Source organism: Rhipicephalus microplus, chromosome X (assembly GCF_043290135.1).
Source record: "Rhipicephalus microplus isolate Deutch F79 chromosome X, USDA_Rmic, whole genome shotgun sequence".
In the NCBI taxonomy this organism is placed as follows: Eukaryota; Metazoa; Arthropoda; class Arachnida; order Ixodida; family Ixodidae; genus Rhipicephalus; species Rhipicephalus microplus.
The window spans coordinates 100,613,544-100,639,640 of NC_134710.1; the positions used below are offsets into that span (position 1 = coordinate 100,613,544).

The 26,097-nt window shown below is 45.5% G+C and overlaps 1 protein-coding gene across 1 annotated transcript in view; it reads right to left on the reverse strand.

The window, feature by feature from the left end:
• Positions 1-602: 602 nt before the first annotated feature.
• The window catches only part of LOC119187011 (uncharacterized), a 53,366-nt gene continuing 27,871 nt past the window's right edge, over positions 603-26,097 (reverse strand). Inside the window, exons 4-5 of the mRNA XM_075877331.1 lie at positions 13,676-13,972; positions 603-1,326 (exon numbers count right to left, since the gene is read on the reverse strand). Coding sequence (XP_075733446.1) covers positions 820-1,326; positions 13,676-13,972 — 804 coding nt within the window. The 3' untranslated portion in view covers positions 603-819. The remainder of the gene's footprint in view (positions 1,327-13,675; positions 13,973-26,097) is intronic.

Consider the following 26,097-nt stretch of genomic DNA (forward strand, 5'->3'; position numbering starts at 1 on the left):
CAATTTCAGAAAACATCCACATAAACAAAGAAAGCAAATTCGTTGTATAGTGATTCCACATATGATCGAACAAAGCATGGCTGGAATTTTATATATTACGACGACTCAATTGTAACCACGTATGACTACTCGGTACCTATATTCTCGGGAGCGAACAAGTGCCATGGATGTAGATCAGACTTCCCGCCCGCTAAGTGTATAGAATGCAGGCCTAGATTTCAGCTTCTTAAATTGTCAGAAGCATTGTAGAAGGTATCGGCTACACTTATGCAAATTTTTGCATGATTTGGTCAACGGAGCGGCCATTGGTCACCGGATTTGGTCACCGGAGCGGAAAAAATATTTTTCCGGCAAAACTAATTGTGGATATCTTCTTTCCACCATGAAGCAACAATATATAAAATTTTGAAATAAATTCAACGGGTCGACCAGTCATGCCTTGTTCGACCTTAGGTAGAATCACCCTGTAGTAACCTTGGTACAGAAATGAATGCAGTTTGATAATGTTAAAGGCAGTATAAAAAAAATACCATCCTTGGAAAGGCAACAAGAAGTCAGAGCAATCAACCCCTAAGGGAAGAGAAAGCCGACTGCAAACCCAAACTTATATTAGCATGAAAGCAACGTCTAGAATGCTCCACTTCTTTTGATGGCACCTAGCATGCCTTCTTTAAAAGCAAAAATTAAAAAATTTCAAATATAGTTTCCCAGATAGAAACTTATCAAAGCCAACTTGTTTGGCCCTCACTACAAGCAGAAAAGGCGAAAAAAGTAAAATGAAGGAGGTGCGCAAATCAATGGCACCTTTCTCACATCCATTCATGGCTGGGACTCTCGTGGTGCTTGCGGTGGCGGTTGCTGCTGCTGCTGTTGCTGCTGCTGTTGCTGAATGTCTTGCTGAGACTGCTGCGATGGTTGCTGCTGCTGTGCCTGTTGCGGTGGTTGCTGCTGCTGCTGTGGCTGTTGCTGCGATTGCTGTTGGGCCTGCTGGTCTGACTGCTGTTGCTGCTGTTGCTGCTGTTGCTGCATTTCCTGTTGAATTTCCTGCTGGTGTCGCTGAATCTCCTGCTGGTGTCGCTGAATCTCCTGCTGCTGCTGGTGAGCTGGCTGAAGATGGCCAGGAGTCTGCAGGTGCAGCGATTGCTGGTGTGCCGGCAACTGCTGCGGCTGGGCATTGTAGCTGTCATAGTAGGCATGGCAGTTGCATGCTGCAGCACAGTTAGCCACCACCTCTGATGCCCGTGTCACTGTTGGAGGCCTGCCACGACCTTTGTGTGGTGATGGGCTCATCAGATTCTGGGCAGGAATAGGTGCCTGTGTCAGGTCCTGCGAGCACATTAGCATAACAGCAACAGAATAAATACCAATAAAAGGCGGATTTGTTGGCTACGCTGCTATAGACACTGAAAAGTTCCATTTTTATGCATGCTCTCAAAAGGCTGCTCTTTCACATATTAGGACTCATAAATTTTTCCAATATAAGATCGAGCAGCACTTCAACCAGCACAGAAACTTCAGCTAGTTTCAGATAGAGATATCCATCAGTGAATCTTGTCCGTGTGATTAATACAGTGACTGATGAGTCTTCAGGATACAGTGAAAGCTCGTTAATTCACACCTCATTAATTCGAAATTTTGGATAATTCGAAATGGTCGCCGCAGTCCGGTCCACAGTGCATAGGAGACCATGTGTAAAACGATTCGTTAATTCGAACAGAAATTGCTGCCTCTACGGATAATTCGAAGCGCGCGCCGCCGAGCGTCATCATCGTCAAACACTAGTGGAAGCTTTTACGGTCGAACGATAGGTGGCACGACCAGTTTTTCGAGCTTCAAGTGGCCTCCGAGCAAAGGGCGAGCAAAGTATGGCCTCCAAAATCCAGGGAGCAATTTTTTTTTCCGTAGCCTTCCCGCTATTTCAGCGCCTGGCGCCACTTGTACGCGGGACCCACGGGACGTTGAGGAGCCGGCGGAGTAGTCCTAGCAGTCCTAGGCCGCTCCCGGCAGCGTCACTTTGTTCCTCGAGCACGTTGTTCGTTCACTGCCATGCACATGTTGGTGCGCGCATGGGAACAGGTGACCGCGACCACAATCGCAAACTGTTTCCGCCACAGTGGATTTGCAGCTGGAAGTGCACAGGATAGTTGTGACGTCGACGTGGATGGGGCTGAGGAGCTCATGCCAGTGGCATTGCGCGACACTCTTCGGGGGGGGGCGTAATCGCAAACTGTTTCCGCCACAGTGGATTTGCAGCTGGAAGTGCACAGGATAGTTGTGACGTCGACGTGGATGGGGCTGAGGAGCTCATGCCAGTGGCATTGCGCGACACTCTTCGGGGGGGGGGGGGGGGGGGGGGGGGGGGGGCGTACGTTTTGCCGATTATGTTGAAGTTGACACCGGTGCATCGGTGTGTGGTGCCCTGACTGATGAGGACATTGTCGCTCAAGTAGCCGATGCGCAGCCTGATGCTGAAGAGCCAGAAGGTGAGGAAGACGAAAATGACGAAGCGCCTGTGCGCCCGTCAGCTTCTGCAGTGATGGAGGCACTTAATGTGGCGCGTCTCTTCTTCAGCTTTGAAGAGGGTGAAGAGGATTCCCTGCGCCGCGTCCGCGCACTGGAACAGAGAGCCGCAGCTGTGGCATTCAGAGAAAAGAGGCAGATGGTCATCACCGACTTTTTTTGGCCAATAAATATTTTTCGTGACCCCACCCCCGAAATCCACCCATTTTTGCTCACTTTCATTATTTCGAATTTTGTTTAATTCGAAATTGCTCAGCGTTCCCGTGGAATTTGAATTAACGAGCTTTTACTGTATAACCCACAAAATTGCATGGCCTCCACATAATGCAGAAGAGTTTAAAATAGCATGCCTTATTTACGGTTTTCTTTAAGCACAACTTTGTGGAAAACACGTGCACTATTTATCAATGGTCATTTACCTTGACACGGAACACGTGAAGGTAAAAACGTGAAGAAGTAAACCTAAAAGGAGATATTGTGACCAGTAATATAGTTTTACAGTGGTAACAATTATAAGGACATGAGCGCTTTTCTCCTACATCTTGGCTTACGCTTCAGAACTGTGTAATATACTGTAAATATGCCTTATTTTCCTGCGTGTCTTCATGCAAAAATATGTTTGTACAACTGACTTGCGCTCTGCACATAATACTTTAAACTGCAATGCATTAGCATTGAGTCAGATGTCACTTCAGTGGGGCATTTAAGAAGAGTTCGTACAGCTAAATAGTTCATTCAACAGATTGTTCGTTCAAGTGGTATTTTACAGTCTAATATTAGAGCTGCGCTAATACAAAATTTTCAGACACTAATGGTTAAGAAAAGTGTCTTTTAATCTTGAATATGTCATCCTCATTATAAGCCTATCTTATATTCACATAGAATGGAGGCCTCTGACCATGATCTCCAACCCACTCTGTCCTGTGCAAGCCACCAATTCCATTTCACGCCTGCAAATTTCTTAAATTCGTAGCCTCACCTAACCCTTTGCTCTCCTCAGCTGTGCGTGTATTATTCAAAAGTTACAAAACCTTGTATAAATTGCAAACACTGCTCTAAGAAAAGAAAACCAATGAAACTGTGTGTCATTCAGCTGCAGCACACTGAAGATACCTTTGTGATGCACTAGTTACAATTTATAATGCAGGAAAATCAAGTGCATTACATGTTCTCAAAGGTGTGAGCACTTTTTCTGTATTGTAACAAAACGCCTGTAATGATCATGTTAATGGCAAGCATGTGGTTTCGTCTACAGTGGTTACAGCGAGTACTAATACACATACACTTTTAGAGAGAAAGCAATTAAAGGGCCCATGTCCCACAATAAAAACTGTCATCTTGCTTGCTTCTATTCCCTTTCTTGAAAACTCTGTGCTCAATCATTTTCTGTCAAGAATGCCATGTCACGCTGATAGCGCACACATTCCTCGCCTTTAAGTACTCCATGGGCAATAATGCAAAAAGGCACGCAACGTAGACTATTATTGTTAAAGGGGTACTAATACAAAAATTTTGGCCTCACATTTTTTTTTTTTTTGCTGCAATGTGTTGCTGGGGGCCTGTTAGTCATAACACAGCACATTGTTTGCTGCAGTGCATGACAGATAAATAATTACAGGCTCCATATTATCAGCAAGTGTCAGTAACAGTTTGAGAGATCTCCAAAAACAATAAGCCGACAGGTGCAACTATCACGACTTAGCATGTGCAGCACTCAGCCAGGTCAGCTGTCATGCTTTTTTGTAAGGTATGCATCAAGAAGGCCTTTTGAGACAGCAGTGTCGCAAAACTTTCAACACTTGCGCTGGGGCCACGGACTCGTGAGAAGCCACTGAGAAGTATAGACTGCTAGAACAAACACAGCAAAAGAAAAATAGTGACTATGACGTCATCATAACTAGTTTTATTGCCTGCAGCAGGGCAATGCAAGGGATGTAAGGAGGTCACCATGGGGTCACTTTTGTTGTCAATACCTTCAAAATCCATGTAAAATACCTGCCAAGCTCTATTCGCTGTCAATATTTTGCAGCTTATATAAATTGTGCCAGAGCCCTTTAAGAGAAAGATGCCTCAAGTATGCCCTATATTTTTCAGGGTGCATAGTTTTACTTTGACTCTGAGCGATGAGCTTGCAGTGTCACAAACATGACAAAAACTGCAGTGCACTAATAAATTGAACCCTGTCACCTACAAGCAAACCTGCTGGCTGCATAGCTATCCATGGATGTACAACCTATAGCAGAGAGATCAACGGATAAAAAAATTATTGAGATATACTAGCAGTAATCAAATGTACAGTAGTCTCTCATTAAACAAAGCATGAAAGAACCTGGAAAATGTGCTAAGTTTCCCTTTACCATGAAATAAACAGGGGTGCAAAATTTAAGTACAAAAGCAAAAATTTAACGACAGTTCAAATTAAACAGCAGTTTGGTTTGGAAGATTTCTGTTTACTGAGAGTCCACTGTGCTTCTCAAATGATGACACGAGTCTAGTGTCACAGCAAAGGAAATCGCGAGGCCTTCACCCCTGCCGGTACTAATCGGTCATTAGATGTTAAATATAGCATATTAACATAAGTCAATTATTATTTGTAGTATATATTTAAAGTGTAGTAATCATAAAATAAAGTTAAATGTATTAAAAGGAATGAAAAAGCTACTCACCACAGCTCATAAAATATCACGTGCTATGTCGCAAACAAAAAAATGTTGCACGTTTATTGCTTTGGTTAAAGGTGCAACAGCATTGGTAACTACATGGGCGTGGTTACACTCGAGCCACCGTACCATGCGACAATATGCTCGTTGCACCTACCAATTCTCCAGGGACTCACTGCACACCTATGGCCGTGCTAGACTGCCAGCAGAGTTGCGGCACTTCTGCCATGCATTAAGTGTCACGGCTGCATTGGTAGTGCTCCAGGCCGTCCACAACTTTGCATGTGTTTGTCTTCCTTTCTGTCATTATGCCGGGTATTGATTGGCTTGCTACAAGCAATGGGTTTTTTTTTTTTTTTTTTGCTTGGTCGCAAAAATCAGCTTTGGACTAATCGGCAGAATCGGGGATTTTTCTACCTGATGATGTGACATGTCATTGGCCATGTCACCAATTGTAAATCTTTCAATGGGAATGGGGCTTAACAGAAGCAGTGGCTAAGACTCTTATGGTTACACATAAAGAAACACCCAATAAAGTGGATGGGAGGTGCACACTACTGCAGCACAACTAGTATTACATACATTGCATGAGTAATGTGTTGGGTTTGGCTGCTACTGAACACAAGTTATTTATTGTTTTTGTCCATTTTAATTATTTTTGCTTTGAGTCACAACGATTCAGTTTTTTGTGCTCACATATTGCGATAGGATGTGAACAATGCAAGCTCCCTTCGCAGGTGCAGTGATGGAAGGGACTTTTTACTTTTTGGAGCATACTTTGGAGCAAGTGCTCTTTTAGAGCAGCGGTAAGTATTTTTGGAGTGGAGAAATGTTAGTTTGGAGCAGCTATTGGTGTATTTGGAGCCAATACAAAATTTGCCACACACAAATTGGAGCTCAAAGCATCAGCAAAGCATCTCGTAAATATTAATGTTTGTTATAATTCACAGACAAAAATCAATGTAAATTTCAAGATGAAAACAATGAAAACAGTAGATGGTTGTCAAAACTATGCTGTGAAATGAGCTAAATTGAAATACTAGCATTTGTAGCTGAAATCAAATCAAACCGGTAAAAGTAAGCATCACATTTTTAAATACCCACAGTCCTGCATAACTTTGGCCAAATAAGTACTAAGACAACTGCTGTCTATGAAATACATTTCATAATAAATATTAATATTTACGACATGCTTCGTCCATGCTTTTGTGGCGAAATGGCTCGGCGCCGCTTCTGCGCCTGCGCGTCGCGGCAATGCCTCGAAACACGGGCGCCAGCGATAAGAACACTCTCACCCGAAAGAAGCAAGAAAACTGTGTGTGCGCCCCGATTCAGGGGCAGTCGTTGTAGAGCCTTCAGTGCGGAAACATTAAAGTTATGTTATCCCACATCTGGTGACCTGAAAAACGAACGTACCGCACCGCCATGGCCGACGAGGAAACCCTTGCTGCCCTTCAACAACAAGTACAACTGCAACAACTGTAGGCCCAGCAGCAAGTGATCTAGAACCAAGAGCAGCAGCTCCGGGAACAGCAGCAGCGCAATGAAAATGAAGCACTCTCGTCCGACGACCGTGCACCACCCCACTTGGGTCACGCCCCCCAAAACTTCGCTCCAGCGGTACCTGCCACCTCGGGCGCCTCCATTGCAGCGGCCGCCATCAAGACGGACGCTTGTCGCGTCGCCGTCAAACTTTTGCCGTTTTGGGCAGAGGCGCCTGACGTGTGGTTCGCTCAAGTCGAGGCGCAGTTTTCCACGGCACGCATCACCTAGGACCGGACGCGCTATGACTGCGTCGTCGCCCATCTAGACTCTCCCTATGCGGCTGAGGTTCGCGATATACTTGCGAATCCCCCGGCTGATGACCGTAACCTACAACTGAAGAGGGAACTCATCCGCCGGCTTTCACCTTCACAAGACGAGAAGGTGCGTCACCTACTCCAGCACGAAGAACTCGGTGACCACAAGCCATCACAGCTCCTGCGTTACATGCGTGACCTCTTGGGCAGCACCCCGGTCGACGACTCCCTCCTCCGTATCATCTGGCTTCAGCGTCTACCCTCACATGCGCAGGCCATCCTCCAGGTGCAGCCGAATCTGCCGCTGGACCAGCTCTCTCACATCGCTAATCAAGTCCTCAAGATTTCGTTGCCAGCATCGCCTCTCACCGTCAACGCCGTTGACACCCGACAGTCAGGCAGCGAGCTCGCGCGCCGTGTCTACGACATCACCCGTCAGCTGGACTCAATTCAAAGGCGCCTGGATCAAATCCCGGAGCTGCGTCCACAAAAACGCTCCCAAAGCCAAGACAACAACACCGCTTCATTGCACGGAAATGATAACGGCCCCTGCTACTACCGACAGTCAGGCAGCGAGCTCGCGCGCCGTGTCGACGACATCACCCGTCAGCTGGACTCAATTCAAAGGCGCCTGGATCAAATAAATCCCGGAGCTGCGTCCACAAAAACACTCCCAAAGCCAAGACAACAACACCGCTTCATCGCACGGAAATGATAACGACCCCTGCTACTACCATCGTCGCTTCGGGGTCAAAGCCCGGAAATGTCAACCACCTTGCTCAGCTGGACATCAGAGGAACTTCAACAGCAGCTCGTAGAGACGGCCGCGAGCTGCCAACTTAGAAGTCGTCGCATATTCGTCACCGACCAAGTCACAAAGCGGCGGTTCCTCGTCAACTGTGGCTCTGACATCTGTTGCTTTCCCCGAACCTTCCTGTGTGACAAGCGTCCTTGCACGTCCTTTGAGCTCAGCGCGGCGAACCATTCGACCATCAAGACCTACGGCTCGCTCCGCCTTAACATCAACTTCAAAAACCTGTGTCGAGATTTTCCATGGAATTTCGTCATTGCCGACGTCGCAGAGCCGATCATCGGGTCCGACTTCTTGGCGTACTACAATCTTCTACCTGACTGCCGATATGACGGACTTATCGACGCTACAACAGGCCTCTTCACGCCAGGACAACGTGCGACCACCCAATAGCCTAACGTAAAGGCACTCACCATTGGGAACCAGTCGCCATACCATGACATCCTCGCAGAATTTCCCGACCTGACTCGACCTAGCGGGCGTCCGCGAGAGGTGCGCCACTCAACCGTGCACTACATTCGTATTACTCCCGGGCCCCCCGGTCTCATGCCGCGCCCGTCGGCTAGCCCCGAACCGCCTACGAATCGCACAGGCCGAATTCGAAGCCATGCCCCGCGAAGGTACTGCCCACCGCTCGGAGGGACCTTACGCCTCACCGCTTCATCTGGTACCAAAGAAGACCAATCGCTGGCGCCCCTGCGGAGATTATCGGGCCCTCAACGCCCGCACCGTCCCCGACAGGTACCCAGTCCGTCATATACAGGACTTTGCGCACCGCTTAGACGGCAGCACTATCTTCTCAGTGGTGGACCTCGTAAAGGCCTACACACAAATTCCTGTAAACCCGGATGACGTCCCAAAGACCGCAATTATCACGTCTTTCGGTCTATTCGAATTCCCTTTCATGAGTTTTGGACTCCGCAACGCGGGGCAAACCTTTCAACGCTTCATCGACGACGACGTCCGCGGCCTGGACTTCTGTTTCGTCTACGTAGACGACATCTTGATCTTCTCCCGCAACGAAACGGAACATTGCCAACACCTTCGTCAACTGTTCCAGCGTCTCGACGAACACAGCTTACTTATAAACGTTCAGAAGAGCACGCTCGGCGCACCCGTCGTCACGTTTCTTGGCCATGAAATCTCTGTAGAAGGAAATAGACCCTTGCCTGACCGCATCCTGGCCCTGCAAAATTACGCGCTGCCTGCCACAGCGAAGGACCTCCGCCGTTTCCTGGGCATGTTCAACTTTTACAGGCGCTTCGTGCCTAAAGCGGCCACATATCAGGCCCCTCTCCATGATGCGTTGGCCGGCCAACGCGGCAATCATCCTGTCATTTGGACCCCAGCCTTAACGCAAGCGTTGAAGACTGCAAAACTGCCCTCTGTAACGCTATGCTGCTCTCCCATCTCAAGCCAGAGGCGCCCCAGGGTCTTTTCACAGACGCCTCTAGCACCACCGCCGGAGCCTCTCTCATGCAGCGTGTGGGAAACAACTGGCGCCCCTTGGTGTTCTTCTTGAAGAAACTCTCTTCCCCGAAGCCGCCCCCGCCTCCCGGCAGCATCGGCGATGCAACCTCGCCCCCTGCGGAGGCGACAAGGCCAGCCTACTACAGAGAGCTGCTTGCCATGTACGAAGCAGTCCAACACTTTCGCCACATCCTCAAGGCACAGAACTGCACCATATACACCAACCATAAACCTATCACTTACGCCTTCTCCCAACGCCGCGAAAAACTTCCACCGGTCCAGCAGAACCAGCTGTCCTTCATCGCTCAATTCACCACAGATATCTGCCACATCAGCGGAAAGGAAAACGTGGTCGCCGACGCACTCTCTCGCGTCTCGGCTGCCGAGCTACCAACCGTTACAACCGACGCCCTCGCCTAAGCTCAAAAAACGGACACCGAACTCCAGCAGCTCCTCGAGAATGGCTCTTCCCTTCAACTTCAAAAAGTTACCATCCCTGGGTCAACAGACGCTCTCTACTGTGACATATCAACAGGACGAGTGAGACCATACGTCCCTTCTTTGCATCGCCAAAGCCTCTTCAACCAGTTACACAACCTCAGTCATCTCGCATCCGAGCTTCTACACGCCTCGTGACTGACCGGTACGCGTGGCCCTCAATGAAACGGGACTGCCGCACCTGGGCACGCACATGCATTCAATGCCAGCGCGCCAAAATCACCCGGCACGTCATGTCGCCACTCCGAGAATTCCCCCTCCCGACGGAACGGTTCCAGCACGTCCACATCGACATCATTGGCCCTCTCCCACCAGCCGGCCCTTACCGCTATTGCCTCACCGTTATCGATCGTTACACTCGTTGGCCCGAGGTGTGGCTGCTCGAAAGGATCACCGCAGAAGACGTCGCATCAGCCTTCTTCTCCGGCTGGGTTTCACACTTCGGCACTCCTCGTCGAGTCACCACCGATAAAGGAAGGCAATTCGAATCTCAACTCTTAAGGCTCCTCGGGCTCTCCACCGGGTTCGAGCTACCACCACACTACAACTAGCTACCACCCTTGCGCCAACAGGATGATTGAACGGTTTCACCGGCAGTTCAAGGCAGCCATCATGTGCCACCCTCACTCAATCTGGCTCGAAGCTCTTCCCGCCATCGCTCTCGGTCTGCGCGCAACTTTCATGCCAGACATTCAAGCCACACCCATGGAACTCGTCCACGGGGAGCTGCTTCGCCTACCTGGAGAACTCCTCTCCGCTCCGACCTCTGATGTAACCAGCTCAGACCCTGCAGACTTCGTCGCTCAACTCCGTAGCACAATGGGCGCGCTACGCCCCTCACCAGTGGCTCGCCACACCAAGCCGACCCCGTACGTGTTTAAGGACCTGGCAACATGCTCGCATGCCTTCCTCCGCGACGACATCGTACGCGCACCTTTCCAGCCGCCTTACTCCGGACCTTACAAAGTCATCTGTCGCGACGACAAAACATTCACCCTGCAAATCAGTGGAAAGGATGTACGCATTTCCATCAACCGCCTAAAGCCATCATACATACTTTCCTAGGAGCCTACCAACCCCCGCACGCCTCCCGTAATTCGCCGACAATAGCCCGCAACGCCTAGGCTCGCACCCTACACCACCCGCCTTGGACGCCAGGTGCGGGTCCCCAAATGTCTTCAACCCTGACGGCTCCTATCTGCGAGGGGGGGGGGGGGGGGGGAACGGGTCGGCGCCGCTCCTGCGCCAGCGCGTCGCGGCGATGCCTCCAAACACAAACGCCGGCGATAAGAACACTCTCGCCCGAAAGAAGCAAGAAAACTGTGTGTGTGCCCCGATTCAGGGGCAGTCGTAGAACCTTCAGTGCGGAAACATTAAAGTTATGTTATCCCACACTTTGAACTCCAATCAGTGTATGGCAAATTTTGTATTTGTATCTTTTCGTCCATTTTTCTTTCTTCACATAAACTGGTGGATATAATGCGGCACAAGAATTCCAACCCACGACCTCCTGTATCCAAAGCATAAACTCAATCACGAGGCCATGGCAGCAGTCTACCTTCACTTAAAGCAACAAATAATCTCTCCTGTGCTCTCCTTGGCTGCATGATCTGTTGGCTTCTCATGATTACGTCCCACAACAAAAAATGGGCCCCACGATTCATCCCCTTTCTTTTGTCCACCTACAGAAAAATAGCAAGCGAAAAAAATGCAGTAAAAAAAGCAGACAGCGGCTACTTTGTTGGACCTGAGCAGAGCCACTTGGCACAGTACCTTGCTTAACCTGTGCCACAGCAAGTAAACAATTATCTTTCAGAAAAAAAAATTAATTTTCCTGAGCCACAGGAAGGTGTCACGACTGCTTTGTTGTTTCTTGAGTAATGCTGGATTTTTTCTTTCTGCAATGGTGAACATAGTGGGCAGTGGGAAGAATACTTCCTGCCAGAAAAGTTCAGCAAAATTATTACCCAAAGCTAAATTTGACACGGAACACCGGACACTAAACTTGTGACAAACATGTTTCAGTAAACACAACGAAAGAGGTCCAGAAGTACCCTCAACAATGAATAAGATTAAACCTACTGGCAAACAAGACAGCCAGCAAACTCACTGTACACAGGACACCGACAGCAGCCCTACTTTGGCACTTGAATATCGAACTACTCCTTTCTTTTTCCCAAATATTTCTGACTTGCATTGGCATACTTAAATATTTTATAGAATAAATTCTTGACTCTTCCAGTAAAAACGATGAGCTTAATTTGACCCAGATATTCCCTTTTACTTCCTGCATGCCACAGATGAGAGACAGTTATCATAGCATTTTTTGTGTAAATGCTCCACTGTTCAATGGCACCAGCATGTCATTTTATAAAGAGAGGCTTGGTATAAACATACATGATATGGCTCTCCCGAGTTTCAAAATGTCAAGACCGCACTACATGGCTGGCAGCAATAGTGATAGCTTCCCCTTCTACCTCCCCCCTCCACCTCAATGCTGGAATCATGGTATTTGTGAATATTTCTTGATCCCCTGTAAGCACTTGCAGCCAGAACGCTCTAGTGGTATATATCTGGTGCTGAAACGTAGCACCAGAAATTAAAATATCTATATATTTTATATATATAACGCCTTAACAATATATATATATATATATATATATATATATATATATATATATATATATATATATATATATATATGGGCCGCTGTCAGCTGATTTTATGCAAAGTGGCTCAACTACATTGCACAGTTGCCAATCCTTTATCGATTTTCTTTCCTCAGAAAATAAAATCAGGCATCGCAAGCAGGACAAGAAAAAAAAGCTTTCATTTCAAGAGTACAGGAAATGTCAAGGTTCGTAAAGAGCGATTCTGTCAGGCCTATCTGCAACTACATGCCATGAAAAAAACTTGCAAGACTGATAATGCAATCATGAATGCTGCTCACTATAAATCAGTCTTTAAAATTTACAAGACTTTGGCTGCATTCTCATATATACCAACAAAATAATTGAAAGTAGAGTAAACATTTGAGCACTCACTAAGTTCATTGCTTATTTTAGATGCAAACTCATGTGGTCAACACCACACAAAAACACACGGCTTAATGCATTGCACATTTGTAGTGAAGACTAATGATTTCATTATCCCTATAAATATTTTTACCAAGTATGCACGCCACATAATTACACTTACTCACTGGCGTATGAAATTCTATACACACTGAGAGTAATGGCATCTTCGGCTGGCGGCACCGGTGGAAACTTCTATGCACTCATGTGGTGCCGCGTGTTCACTTGGGCTGGCCACGACACCAGTGCATGCCACCGCGCCACCGGGAAGATTTACGGTGAAGCGTGGCGCAATGGCATCGGCCTGTGCGCGCTGGCAGACGACACGGCAATGTTGCATCAGAGCAGCTGTAATTTACAGCTGGCGCTGCTGCAGAACATGCCTGGACGGGAGCGAAAACATGCGTGAGCCTACATCGTCTGACAGCGCTTGCAATAAACTACTTTTGCTGACAAGATTTCACTGGACACCGAAGGCGATGCGAAAATCACAGTAACCCTAGTCGAGTTGATATAGAACTGATGCAGCACAACTGCCTGGAGAACATAAAACAGACACGCACCCACTAGACATGTATCATCTCGCAATTGTCCCTAATTGTTTGATTTTCCATTGTTTGTGCTCTTATTCTCAGTAAAAACAGGACGCTGGAACTTGTTGTCTCTCGCACATCACGCTGCTGTCAAACACTTGAGTTTGTGATTCACATGTTCGTCTGGTGTGTAGCAGGTTGCAAAACTCAGGCGGTATTTGACGTAACTTCTCTTTTACTGCCACAGTGCCAGTGCAGCTCAGCCGAAGATGCCATAAGTAATCAAGCAGCAAATGACAAAAAAGCTTACCCTCAGGTTAGCTGAATTTCCAACTTCTGCAAGAAGATCCATAACGTTGAACTCTCTGCGTTCAGTGTTTGAAGCTGAAGGCAAAAGGGACCCACCAGGGCACATAATGTTACGTATATACTCTGGGTGGGGATGGTGGTTGTTGTAGAAGACTGACAGCTCTGCAGCAGCCAAAGCCAGTTCCAATGAAAGGCTCTTGATCACATTCAAAGGTGGCCCAAATGAATGCAGTGGAAAAATGTATCCCTTCGATGTCTCTTGAGTATAGCCCAGTTGTTTGAGAATCGTCTTTGTGCCCTGGCAGAAACAAAACAGCAGTAATTAACCATGAAAATTAGTTTTAAGAAAAATGGGGGATTGAGCCCAATCTCAAATTTACTCTGCTTCTAACACAATAAGAAAGCATAAAGATAAAACCTAGCACATGCTGCAAAAAGAGTGAACAAATGTTCAATGCATAAGGTGTCTATAGTACCTACTTTTACATTTCCTAAGCAATGGTTTTTTCACATAACTTGGGCATCTAACAAAGCTAAACCACAAAGTATCAAAGTCAGTAAAATATTATATATATAAAATAATAATAATAATAATAATAATAATAATAATAATAATAATAATAATAATAATAATATCTAAGGCATTACACCCAAAGCCATGATATGATTATGAGAGATGCCGTAGTGGAGGGCTCGGAAAACTTTGATCATCTGGTGTTCGTCAACGTGACACTGACATCGCACAATACACGGGCCTCTCACCATTTCGCCTTCATCGAAATGCAACCATCATGGCTGAGAACGAACCCGCAACCTTCGGGTCAGCAGCCGAGCACCCTAGCCACTATTCCACTGAGGCGGACCAAAGTCAGTAAAATCAGTTTTTTTTTGTCATACTAAAGCTTCATTGAACTGAGATTAAATCTTTTAATCAAAGAGCAATAGCCAAAGAAAGAATTTCTAAACAAAAAGTTCTGCAGTAATGTTCCAATACGGCAGTATGAAAAAAAAATTTAATAACATAAAGAAAAAGTCATGGGGACACGAAAGAGAAACAATGACTTATTTTAGATTGATAAACTGCACTCTGAGAACTCTAATGCAAGAACTTTCACTATCATGAGCTCATTATTAGCAGAGAAAATTAAGGTTGAAAAGCAATGTTAAATTTCATGCCCAAATTGTCACACGTGACATCAAAAATATCAACACGTATTTTTCATATTTTTACGTCATTGGCTCGATGGAGTTTTCTGAAACTTTGTATGCTAGCTTTATGGCACCCTCAGGTGACAATGTATTTCATTTTTATTGATTAGAAGCTACACAGACCCAGTAGACGCTTTCGGAATCTATGATGTCACAATGCTTGGTGCGGAAATCTCAAGGTGGCTTCTCCACTAGACTTTTCTTCCTGCATGTTTTCTCACTTACGAAGCGTTGTCTCGTGGTTAGAGTGGTGTTTCCGAGATTGTGAAATTTTACTTCACTAATATATGAAAAATTAGTTTTTTTTAGCGTCCCTTTAAACTTTTGAAACCCAAAATCCAGCACCCACAACTTGATACCAAGCTGGCAAAGCCCTTTTCACAGGAACTGTACATAGCTATAGTTGCAATACCGGTTAGGTGAGACTACTCTGCCAGTTCTGCTGCCACGGCTTGTCATCAAATCCTCAGGTGTTGCCCAGAGTGGTGCGACACTAATGCTATCGTGTCCACGAAACCAAATCCCTTGGTCTCTACTTGAGCTGATGAATGTGCACATACTGAAAACCATCGCATGCCACAAAAACAAAGAATTAATTGATTGATTGATATGTGGGGTTTAACGTCCCAAAACTACCATATGATTATGAGAGACGCCGTAGTGGAGGGCTTTAGAAATTTCAACCACCTGGGGTTCTCTAACGTGCACCCAAATCTGAGCACACGGGCCTACAACATTTCCGCCTCCATCAGAAATGCAGCCGCCGCAGCCGGGATTCGATCCCGCGACCTGCGGGTCAGCAGCTGAGTACCTTAGCCACTAGACCACTGCGGTGGGGCACAAAAACAAAGAAGCTGCAGTCTAAAATCACATGAGAGCAAAATGACAACCTCAATTACAGTCCCTCCTGTTATGGTGGTCACATTTTGTTTTGCGACATCCCACAAGCATATAGTACCTAGGGCTCGGAGTTTATTTTTCTTGAAAGTCTGAGGGTGTTTTTTAGAATTTATTTTTTTAATAATATTCGGCATTTATCTTAGTTTATTTCAGGTAAATCTACAGCTCTCCAAAATTCAGTGTTTAATTTTGCATTATAAGTTCTTGAAAAGTAGTCTAAAAAATACTAATTATTTCCAGTGAAACTGCTTTGCGTTGTTGCTGATAATTTTGCTTCTCCATTCTTCTATATATATTTTTCATCACAGCTGTTTGCTTACTCTCTCCATAGGGCTGTTCATATGCACCGCTGTATAATCTCCAAAGTGTACTTTAAGGGGACCAGAGATAGTCAAGCTGCTCTTCGAATTTTCTCCCACCCTTCCTCATCATATTGATGTAAAATAAAAGACCTATTATTATTGTTATTTTCAGTACTCTGAAATATTACGTGAAATGATATTTGACCATGAGATTATGCAAACGCAGTAGGTGTATTTTAGATGTCTGGAAGGTTTAACCACACAAACCTGTACTATACGCACAGGTATTATGTCAATACACAACACCTACATTTGTTCGTATTAAGACCTTAAAGCCTGTTGCAATATAAGCAAGTACACTTTATGGGGTTGCTGCCACTGATAGAGGTGCGCTCCTTTCGATTGACGATTCTCAGCTTTGAAAATGCCTTTTGAACATTAAAGTCCTTTAAAAATCAGAGCTTATCGGATAAATTCGAATTGCCAAAAATTTTTCTGGTGGGTGTTTATAGTATTTTTTCGGATTAAACACATAACAAGAGAGCTCTACATATACTAAAAGAAACGAGCAAGATCCAGTATAACATTTTAAATTTGGTTCAACACATATCTAAAAATTCACCATTATCACAGAACATCTACAGAATTCAGAGGTGATAGCAATGCAGTGGTTATCTGCAAGCAGCTCCGTAAAATATGAACAATTCACTTAAAACTTATTGAAGCAGCGCCTTTACCAAAACAAAATTTTCATCAGCAGTAAAAAAAAATCTTATTACTTCTGATAGCTTTTGCCAGGTTTGTATATACTTCATAATGCTCGGAACAACCTCTTTCAAGTTCAGTACCATAAAGAGTGAACGGGCTCAGAGACATCGCAAAACAAGTGTTGTCATTTTTCTCACCGATCGAGCTCAATTCCACAACAATAGCTTTTTCAATAATATCCATTTCGTGAATAATCGTGAACGCTTATAAAGTAAGCAAGCGCTCTTTCTGTATCATGCTACTGTCTCTAGAGAAATTCATGCTAGTTACTCGACACACAGTGGCATTAAAAACACCAATTTGGGGGCTGACACACAGAATGCACGACACAAAATAGGGAACTGCACAGAGGTGGTAGAGTAGTAGTTTTCGGTACGATGCACCAGGGTTCCCACAAGCTACACATAAGCCACTTGCTCTCCCCTCTCCACTTTTCCAGGGGTGACAGCACTGAAGCGTGCCATTTTCTCTGTAGCTGCTACTAGAAAAGGCTCTGCTCCACTTAAAACAGCCACTCTGTCATGTTTTACACAGTTTGACAACTGTGTTTGCAAAAACCACATACACAACTCTACCATATGACCACTTGCACCAGTAATAGTTTCAATTTACTGCTCCAGTCTTTCTCTGTGGCAGCAGCGAAACTTATATATACTGAAATATGGGGTAAACATGCCTCATTATATTAAGTAACAACCCCGTAACAACCCAGTAAACAACCCCGCAGTCCAAAATTTGTGACGAAAAGATAACTGTGCAATTGTATGATGCAAACAAGCAGCCATAAGAATTTTGCAAATAAGTGGTGTAATAATGAAGTTAAAGGGGGTAAAACAACTATTTAGGCCGATTTCAGTTTTCTCGTTCAACGTCACTAACCTTGTCCTTGGGTAGGTTTAGCACATCGTCATATGACTATGTCCACAGGAACAATGTAATACGGCATCGCCGATCATGACTAAGAAAAGCTTCCTCCCTATGTCACTTGTGTCAGAGCAGCGCAGTAAGTATAGTGTGAGGAGTGCAAGTCACTGGCGAAGTTAACAAATACAACAATATGAGCGACAACTGCATGGGCCTAACTGCACCATCACAGGGCTAAGATGTCGCTTCGTAGTGCAGAGAACCAATCGAAGAAGTCTGTGCTATGCAAAATTGCCTATGGACAACATTATGTGACTTTGCGGATGACAAGGACTGAACAAGCGCTGGAGAGGGTGCAGGAACGCGTTTAGAAAAGGAGCATCTGCGTAGTTCAAAGCACAGCAATTATTATTAACGCAATAGCGTTAAATAGCTCCTTTCCAAGAAATTCCGGCATTGGCATCAATGTCATTCCTTGTGAGCGAAAAATCATCTTATGCATGACCGAACAAACGAGAACGATGCAAAAAATAAATAATCGATAAAAAATCCTGGAGTAGAGCGGGGACAAACCAGAGTTGTTTGGGTTCAAGTGGGGATTGAACCCGGGTCGTTTGCATGGTAAGCGGATGTTCTACCACACGGCCTTGCCTCTGCTTGAAAATGCAGTGAAAGTAGCTTTTATGCTTCCCAAACACAGGTTTTCTTTATGCATGCTTCACAATGCAACATGAAATATTGCAGTAATAATGCGTGGTACAAGCATCCATTTCCAACAGGTGTCAGAATATATTGTTGTTGTTGTTGTTGTTCTCCTATTGTTAGTGGCGCATACCCACTGTGGGGGATTGGCCAAGAATCAAGTGGTTTTAAAATTTACTGTTCAGATTTGGAATGATGGAGGTTTAACAGAAAGATTACCGATAGCCTAGGAAAGTGTGGTGCTTAATGTAATGCATACAAATATTTACATAAACGAATTTATTTTTAGAATAGAGCAATAATCTGATTTTATACGTATATAATTATGTGGACATGTTAGGATAATAAAACTGCTTAATTAGTCAACCTATTAGTTTCATCAATATAGTCCCGGACGGCCGCGCATACTGTCGCATTAGAGAAACCAGAAATGGAAGCTCCAAAAGACAAGATGACAGGCAGAGATAAGTCCATACCAATACCACGTAAAGGTATTTCTAATGGGGTTTTTCGTAATGTGTTAAACCGCCTGCAGGTCAAAAAGAAATGGTCTATTATTTCCAGTTCATCACAGAATGCACACAGTGGCGAAGGTGCCTGAGCAGACCTGTGTTTATAGAAATTTAGATTTGGTACCCGGCAACACAGCCTTGTGATAGCTACTTCTTGTTTTCGAGTGCAGCAAAAGTCTCTTCGCCAGGGATATAATAAATGGCGATATTCTGTAGAGTTTGTTAGTGCTGAACCTTTAAAGACTTGCATAAGCGTACGTCTGCGGAATCGAGCAGCAGTCACATAAGCGGATGATGGACAGAGCGGTAGAATCGGTTCGCTGATTGACAACTTAGCTAAGGAATCGGCTATTTCATTTAGAAACAAACCTGTATGTCCAGGCACCCAAACTAATCGTACTTTTCTAAAATGCGCAGGTACTAGTGCACGGAACGCCTTTGTTACGTGATTATCAGCACCAACAGAAAGTGCCGCACAGAGAGATAGGGAATCTGTTACATGACAGCTGATGTAATTGCTGTATCTAACTTGCGTAAGGCGAGCACTACTGCCAGAAACTCGGCCACAAAAACGGGTATGAAATCAGATAGTTGAAGGGAATAAATCAAATTTAAAATCGGGCTGAAAATACCAACCCCTGACTTTTCGTTGTATTGCGATGCATCTGTAGCAATAACAACGTTCGTTGTAATACGGCGCAGGTGATCTTGTAGTAAACCATCCAAAATATTATGGGGAAGTAATTTGGTATTATTAAGAAAAATGTCGTCGAATTGAATTTCCACCGGGCTGAATTATCACGACTCGGCATGATGTCGCATATACAGTAAACCCTCGTTAACTCGAACTCGCATATCTCGAAATCTCGGTTAAGTCGAAACTTTTTTTCGCCGTGCATTAACCTCCCATAGGTGCTATGTATTTGCCCCCTCTTATCTCGAAACGTTTTCCGGAGGGAACAGTGGATATCTCGAAATCTTGACAGGGAGGGCAGAAGGCAAAGTCTACTCCCAACAGGAAACGAGGGCTCCGTGCGTAACGCTTAGCTCTTACTATACGTGCCGAACGCAGTCGTGAAGGGCGAATTTGAAATTCCCGCGGACGCAGCCGTTTCCTATCAGTCTTGTCAGGCAACTGTGGGAGTGATCACGTGTGCGCACCTGCGCGCCGCGCGACTTATGCACGGTGGGCGGCGTGTGCAGCATGCGCCCGTCAGTACGCAACCTAGCCCTTGCATGTGCGAGCTGGTATTCTTTGTTTTCCTCGCAATCTGTGCACGACGCCTCTTGAGCTCAGTTTTGCTGAGTAGTGAGTGGTCTGTGCAACGGACGCTTCCGAATACGTATCGACCAAGATGTCCCGCCCAAAGCAGTGCAAATCTCTGACGTTGGAGAGAAAAGTCGCGCTAATCAAGGAAGTGGAAAAAGCAAGTCGAAGCAAGTCGTGCATCGCAAAAGAATTCGGCATCCCTTTGTCAACCCTCTCGACAGGGCTTAAGAACAAACAAAAGGTTTTGGAAGGCTTCGAGCAAAGCTTCTCAGGCAAGCGGAAGCGCATTCGAGCGTCCAAATTCCCGGACGTCGAAGCAGCACTTCTGTTGTGGATCCAAAACGTTCGAGCAGTTAATCTTGCCGTGACAACCCAAATGATGATGGAGAAAGCAGACGCTTTGGCACTGCAGATGGGTCACGCGGATTTCAGTTGCAGTAATGGCTGGTTCGAGCGGTTTAAGACGCGAAATAACGTGTCATCGAAGCCTATCCACAGCGAAAGCGGCATTGTTGACGAACAGGCTGCAGACGCATGGCGCAAGCTACGCCTAGCCGAGCTGCAAAAGGAGTACGCGGACAAGGACATCTTTAACCTAGACGAAGCCGCTCTCTTTTACAAGATGCTGCCTAACCGCACATACACACCAAAAGGCGAAGCGTGCTCAGGCGCTAAGCAACGAAAAGACAGGATAACAATTCTTTTTGGTGCCAACGCTACCGGCGATGAAAAGCTGCCCCTCCTCATCATTGGCAAGTCGCTGAATCCCAGGTGTTTCCGAAATGCACGGCTCCCGAGGGATGTGACCTACCGCGCAAATAAAATAGCCTGGATGACGGCAGCGCTTTTCGAAGAGCATGTCCGTGCGCTTGATCAGAAGATGGCAAAGGACGGTCGGAAAGTGTTGTTTGTTGTGGATAACTGCCCCGGCCACGGAAAAATCGACAACTTGGCGGCTGTTACACTGGAGTTCCTGCCGGCGAACATGACGTCCGTTCTCCAGCCAATGGATCAGGGAGTCATTGAGATGGCCCGCAAGTATTATAGGAAAAGCCTGCTGCACCGAATTCTGCTGTCATACGACAATGGGAAAAAGTATGAAATCGATCTGCTGGGTGCAGTCAATCTGATGGCCGAAGCCTGGCGCCAACTACGCCCGCTGGCGATTGCTAACTGCTTCGCACATGCAGGGTTTTCTCACGCTCCGGAATCGATCGAAGAAGACATTGGCGCAGAATTCAGCGGCTGTGATGAGCTGTGCAATGAAGTGCGCAAGGCAACTGGCTGCGTGAGCGATACTGAAGACGGCGAGATCGCCTTTGAGGAGTATGCGCTCTACGAGGCCGACGTCCCCGTTACCGGAATGCTGTCGGACGCCGATATCGTTGAGATGGCCGTGAACGACGCAGATAACCATGCAGATGAGGAAGAGCATCGAGAAGTGCCTACGACGACAGAAACACGTAACATGCTGTGCTTGCTCCGCAACAAGGTTGAATGCAGCGGTGGCGACCAACGGTTCATGCGATGTGTTGAGCAACTGGAGAACGCCTTTCTCGGACCGAACGCTAAAGCGAAACAGGCGAGCATCACGCAATTTTTTGGTCCTCGGTAATAAATTTTTTTCCCCTCCGAATTCTTGTGCCTTTACTACGGTAGCTGTTTTGTGCAGTGGAGCTTTTCCTAGCAGCACTGGCTTTTCTTTTACAGTAACCTGGGCGAACATTTTCGGCGTTTTGCTTAACTCGAAATACCGCCTATCTCGAAATTTTCCCCGGATTTGATGGCTTCGAGTTAACGAGGGATTACTGTACGTACGTTTAGATGCTACAGTAAATTTTGCACAAATATAATTTGTGGCGTGTGAAATCGCGGTCATCTAGCAGCAAAAAATGATTCCGGGGTGGAAATAAAGGCTGTTTCTGAATGTGGTAATGGTGATTCATAAATTCTTAAGAATGTCTGAACAGTCAGAAGGCGAATTCTACAAGAAAGCGGAGGGACCCTCGATTCGAAATACAACACATTGTTGGCAACTGTTTTGGGAAGGCCAAGGCATAAGCGCAAAGCTTCTCTTTCCAGAAGAATTAGAGGCCGCAACTTGTAAGCTGGAACTCCACAGAAAAGTACACAACCAAATTCCAAAATGGGACGAACGTACATGCGATATACCATTACCAATGTGTCTTTTCTCAGACCTATGCGGTAGTTGCTTAGCCTACGTAATATGCCAATGGCCCGCACACCTTTTCCGGCGATATATTCGATATGAGGTCGCCAGTTGAGCGATGTGTGATAAATTACTCCAAGGTATTTAACAGATTCCACCTGTGGTATATCCTCATGATGGTAAGACAGAGAGATGTTCACAGGGTATTGCAGCGGGAAAACAAGGAGGGCACATTTACTCGGAATAAGTAAAAAGCTGTTGTCATCGAGCCAGTTCAATATATTAAAGTAAGTCTGCAGCCGTTCATATAAGGTCTGAATGTTATCTGCCATTGCAAAAAATGCGATATCGCCTGCATAAACATAAGTTATTATATCCTGTTTATGTGGAATGGTGCTCATTAGTAAATTAAGTAGCACCGGGGAAAGCACCGAGCCTTGCGGTACTCCCCTCGTTTGGGTATGAGTAGATGACGAAAACCCATCTTTAAAACAATAAAATTTCCTGTCTGCAAGAAAATTGTGAACCCACGCTACTATGTATGATGGAAAATCAAGGTATTCTAATCGATCGCTATCAAAATACAGTGCTCCACGATATCATATGCTTTAGCGATGTCTAAGGTAACTAAAGCTGCATATTTTTTATGTAGCCGAGCTAATTGAAGCAGACTTTCTAGATCAACGTGGGCGTCCCAAATTGAACAACCAGCCCTGAACACAATTTGACAGGGACTTAGAATTGACCTAATGGTAATAAGTTCATTAATTCGTATATTGATGATTCTCTCAACCAATTTCACTAAGCTTAATGTCAGTGCAATCGGCCTTATGTTATCCAACGTGTATGCATCATTTTCATTTTTTAGCGACAATACAATTTTGGCAAGTATTCATTCTGGAGGTATCCATGCGTTCCCTAACGAATAATTCACTAGTTCTAGCAAAAGATTAGGCGATTCCTGGAGTAAACAATTCAACATAGAGTTCGTAATCCCATCTGGTCCAGGAGCCGTCCTCGGTAAGCATAATACTGTCCGACTCACTTCAGCTACAGAAACTTCTGGAAATTCATGCAAGTTTACCAGAACGGACTGAATGGCCAAAAAATTAGCAGTGAAGCGGCGTTCTAAAGCTTGCGCTATGTCTTCTAGAGAGGTGTTCATTTCTTCCGGCGTCAAGTCACATGACTGCAACGTTAAAGGTGCTGGCAGTACTTTTCTTGTCCGAAGATAAGTGAACAAAGCACGCTTATTTTTAGATTTAGAAAGATAATCAAAATGTCTACTGTCGTATTCTTCTTTCGCGCGGTTCACTGTACGCTTAAATACGCCAGCAAGGAATTGATAGTCCTTCCAGTTTGTTGGGCTCTGATTAAGAAGTTTTTTCCAAGCGGCTTTTCGTCTTCTATAATCGCGTGTACACTCATCATTCCACCAACGAGAGGAGGGTCGTTTATTGGATGGAACAGAAAATTCTGAATTTTTTCTAGGTCCCTCCAGCATTGAACCAATCGTAGATGCAATCTCCTTAGTACTGGTATTTCCAAGCTTTGAAATGGCAGAACGGAGGCAGGTTTGAAATTTGCTATGGTTGATGTATGTGCATTTTGGCTGATCTAAAGTTATTGTTGGACAAGTAATGTCAAAAACTACAGGAAGATGGTCGCTGTTAGTTGCCAAATCCAGAACAGCCCATCACAAATATTATTGTTATAATGGCTTTGTGATTGAAAGCCGGTACCCCACTACAAAAGGCACACATGCTACTGCACCTATTCCCTTAAAGGGACACTAAAGTCAAATAAAAATTTACGTCAGAATGAAAGCTCAATGTATGACAACATTTAAAATGACCTTATTAACAACAGTGCCCTACTCACAGAGAAATTAAAGTAAATGTGCAAGAACACGAGCGCCGCAGCTAGACACTCTTAAAATGATCCCGATGACATCAGACGGACCACCTACAATTAATCACTAGTAATCGATCTAGCTGCACTATGTAAAGAACCTTTCGTGCATCAAGAGATGTAATAAAATGCTGTTTGTTCGTTTCTGTTTGATTCATGAAAAAAAAGAACCGCCAGACGTTACTATGGGGAATGGCGCGAGTGGTTCAAAAATTCAATTTTGGTGTAGTTACACTGGACATGTGGTGCCATCTAGTGGGGCGCAGTTAAACCAAAAAACGTCTGTCATGGCCTCGGAGGCCATCTCGGAGGCCATAGTTGTTGCTGCTATAACTCCAGCTGCTTTCGGTCTGCTGCTACCAGCGCAGTAAAGCCGGGCAACATTGTGCACGGCAACACTGATGTGAGCCAGTCCTGTCGGTCTGCTTTTTGAGGCGGGCAATTTGAAGTGCGCTAACGCGATGCGAACCCCTAAAACGTGATTTTATTTCAAAATAGGCCTTTCCTTGGCACAATAGTAATACACGAGGTTTCTGGAGCGCTAAAGTAAAACCTCGTTATAATGAAGTGGGATATAATAACAAACTAATGAATATAATGAAGTAATTGTATTTCCCCTTGAAATTCCTATAGACGACCATGTATCTACGACCTCATTTTAACGAAGCGAAAATTTCCTCACAATGAATATAACAAACCATTCTTCGTCTGCAATGAGCATTTACTGATCATTTTGGTAGGCGTGAATTCAATATCTTACAGCGCACGAGGATTTACGTCGCATCCTGGCTGCAGTATTTCAGAACTCTCGCCTTGCGCTCCCCGGGAGCCGCCTGCGGCCTGCCAACACCCCTGTGGGAGTGAGTCTCTCTTCCTCCCCTTTCTTCAGGAACTAATAGACTGGCCCGCGCAGCAACTCGCGCGAGCGTCAGCCGGCCTCCCCTCACCTGTATAACTCGTTGACCCACCCGAGCTAAAGCACCTATACTTTGTAAAATTTCCGCCATCTGCTCTCCCCCTCGCTGCCCCCTCTCCGGCGCGTTGCTTTTTTTTCTTTCGCTTGCGACAGTGGCGCCCCCTGTAACAAGTCACAAGCTTGCAGTTTGCTTTCGAGCCGGTGGCGTGCCATCGCTGTTGCATTAGTTACAGCCGCTCCTGTACAGCCTTGGCTATGCCTCGCATACGGCTTGATGTAGCGGTTCTTCTGTGTTAATTTTCTCAGCAAGACCTGGTGCACTCACCATCAATATTGCAGCAGAAGAGCTGCTGCAAGTCATGCACAAGTTGTGGCGAATCGCACGCCATTTAAACTTCTTTTTACAGCGAAATGTTACCTTGTGTATCTAGCGCTGATATACATAACTGGGTTTATTGAGAACAGGTTGTATTTAAAGAAAGTAAACTCAGCACACTAATTATTCAACAAGTAGTAAATATTTAAATTGCAGCTGCGGTGTCTTAAAGAGACACTGAAACACTTTTTGGAAAAAAAAAAGAACGAGCGTATGGAGTCGTGATATGCAATTTCGTGCGGCCACCTCAGAAATCAGGTCGAAAATTTGCATAAACCCACGCAAATAACTTTATTTTGCCGAAAAACAAGCAACAGGCGCTGCGGCCGCCATGGTGAGTCTCGCCGCCGCTATGATTGGTCGAAGCTCCATGACATCCCGCTCAGGAAGGTGAGGACAGCTGACTGCGCTCGCCGGCAGTCAATGCCGTTTTAATCTGTTGAAATCGGATAGTCGCTGTAAGTGTGGCAAACTATGAAAGTCGGACCGAGTTCGCTGTATACATCCGTACATGTTCGAGCCG